General features: G+C 41.8%; 1 protein-coding gene across 1 annotated transcript; it reads left to right on the top strand.

Moving 5' to 3' along the window:
* Positions 1-933: 933 nt before the first annotated feature.
* SARC_16380 (hypothetical protein) lies at positions 934-1,156 on the top strand (the record flags this gene model as incomplete). The annotated part of the gene is made up of 1 exon (XM_014289512.1): positions 934-1,156. A coding segment is annotated over one exon (223 nt), but the record flags the coding sequence as incomplete, so codon positions are not given.
* Positions 1,157-1,324: the final 168 nt, after the last annotated feature.

Below are 1,324 nucleotides of genomic sequence, written 5' to 3'. Positions count from 1 at the left end.
ACATATACATATACATATATAATTACCATGAAATACACACAGCATGAATCAGGAGCTTCCATCGATGGCAGAGAGTGAAGCCGAGGATGACGAGTGTGACACCGGGTCAACGGGAACGAATACGCGGCCTGGCACAGGGATATCTACAAATAGAACACATGCCAGTGCCCGAGGCCTTGGGGCTGGTTGGAGTGGTGTGCACAGCCGGGATTGGAATAGCTGCAGTACTTTAAGACTGTGCGCCAGGTATGTGAATAAGGGGAAGGTGGCTGGGTGAGCGTATCTGATGTATGTGTCTGTGTGTGAGTGTATGAGTGTGTGAGTGAGTGGGTGAGTGAGTGTGTGTGTGTGTATGTATGTAGGTATGTACGCATATATAAAAGTTTTAGTAAAATTAAAACCCCAAAACTATCAGCCGCCCAACCGGCGGATACTTTCACAAGCGCCGACGTATCATGCTGTAAGCGAAAATAGGGGGCGAAGGAATATGAAATTTGAACCAAACAATGATGTATTAGTAAAAGGAAACAAGGAGGATATGTATTTATCGGGGATTAGGGTTAAGGGATAGGGCATATGCATTCATTTTAGATGGTTTTTATAGTAATCTTGTATGTATTGACATTGCGTACAAATCATTCAGTTAAATTTATGTATGATTTTATGCGCGTATTGATATAGTACTGATACCACATACTAGTATATACATATATTCAGCTACTCTTGAGTATCGGTCATGTCAATTGAAACAAGATAGTCATCTCCGTCACACCATTTCCCTATATTACACGGGGACGCCTTCTGCCCTTAAAGAGATACCATAGTCTATTACTTTTATTAAAAAATTAATGTAGTTTATTGCTCTTGCTAATAGTATAATATAGTTTACTACGTATGTTCCTATTACGTCACACCCCATTCTGCTCTCCGTAGTGGCAGCAGGTTCCGCATGACCAACGGCTACACCCATCAGAGCCGTCAAAACCTACGGCTGAGGGGCAAGTTCAGAAGTGGTGACGAAATAAGTAAAGTTAGTGGTGACAAAATAAGCAAGAGAAGTAGCACCGGCAATAGGCGCCGCAGTTTGAGCTTTGATTTGTTCACTATGGTCGAGGCTGAGGACGATACTTATCACGCAGGTAATTGCAGGGAATGATGGCACAGTCTGGTGGGTGTATTATATCAAGCGAGGAAGTGTTTGACTTTGTTGTGACGGAAAAATATCGGTAGATGTTTTATAGGAGAATGGTAAGTACTCATATATCTTTTTTAGAACAACTAGCATAGAATGAACGTATATATGTGTGGTATGGTGGTATATGAG

The sequence above is a fragment of the Sphaeroforma arctica genome (assembly GCF_001186125.1).
Source record: "Sphaeroforma arctica JP610 unplaced genomic scaffold supercont1.7951, whole genome shotgun sequence".
Lineage (NCBI taxonomy): Eukaryota > Ichthyosporea > Ichthyophonida > Sphaeroforma > Sphaeroforma arctica.
Note: the sequence above shows the minus strand (reverse complement) of the source record. Positions and strands in the feature narration are given on the sequence as shown.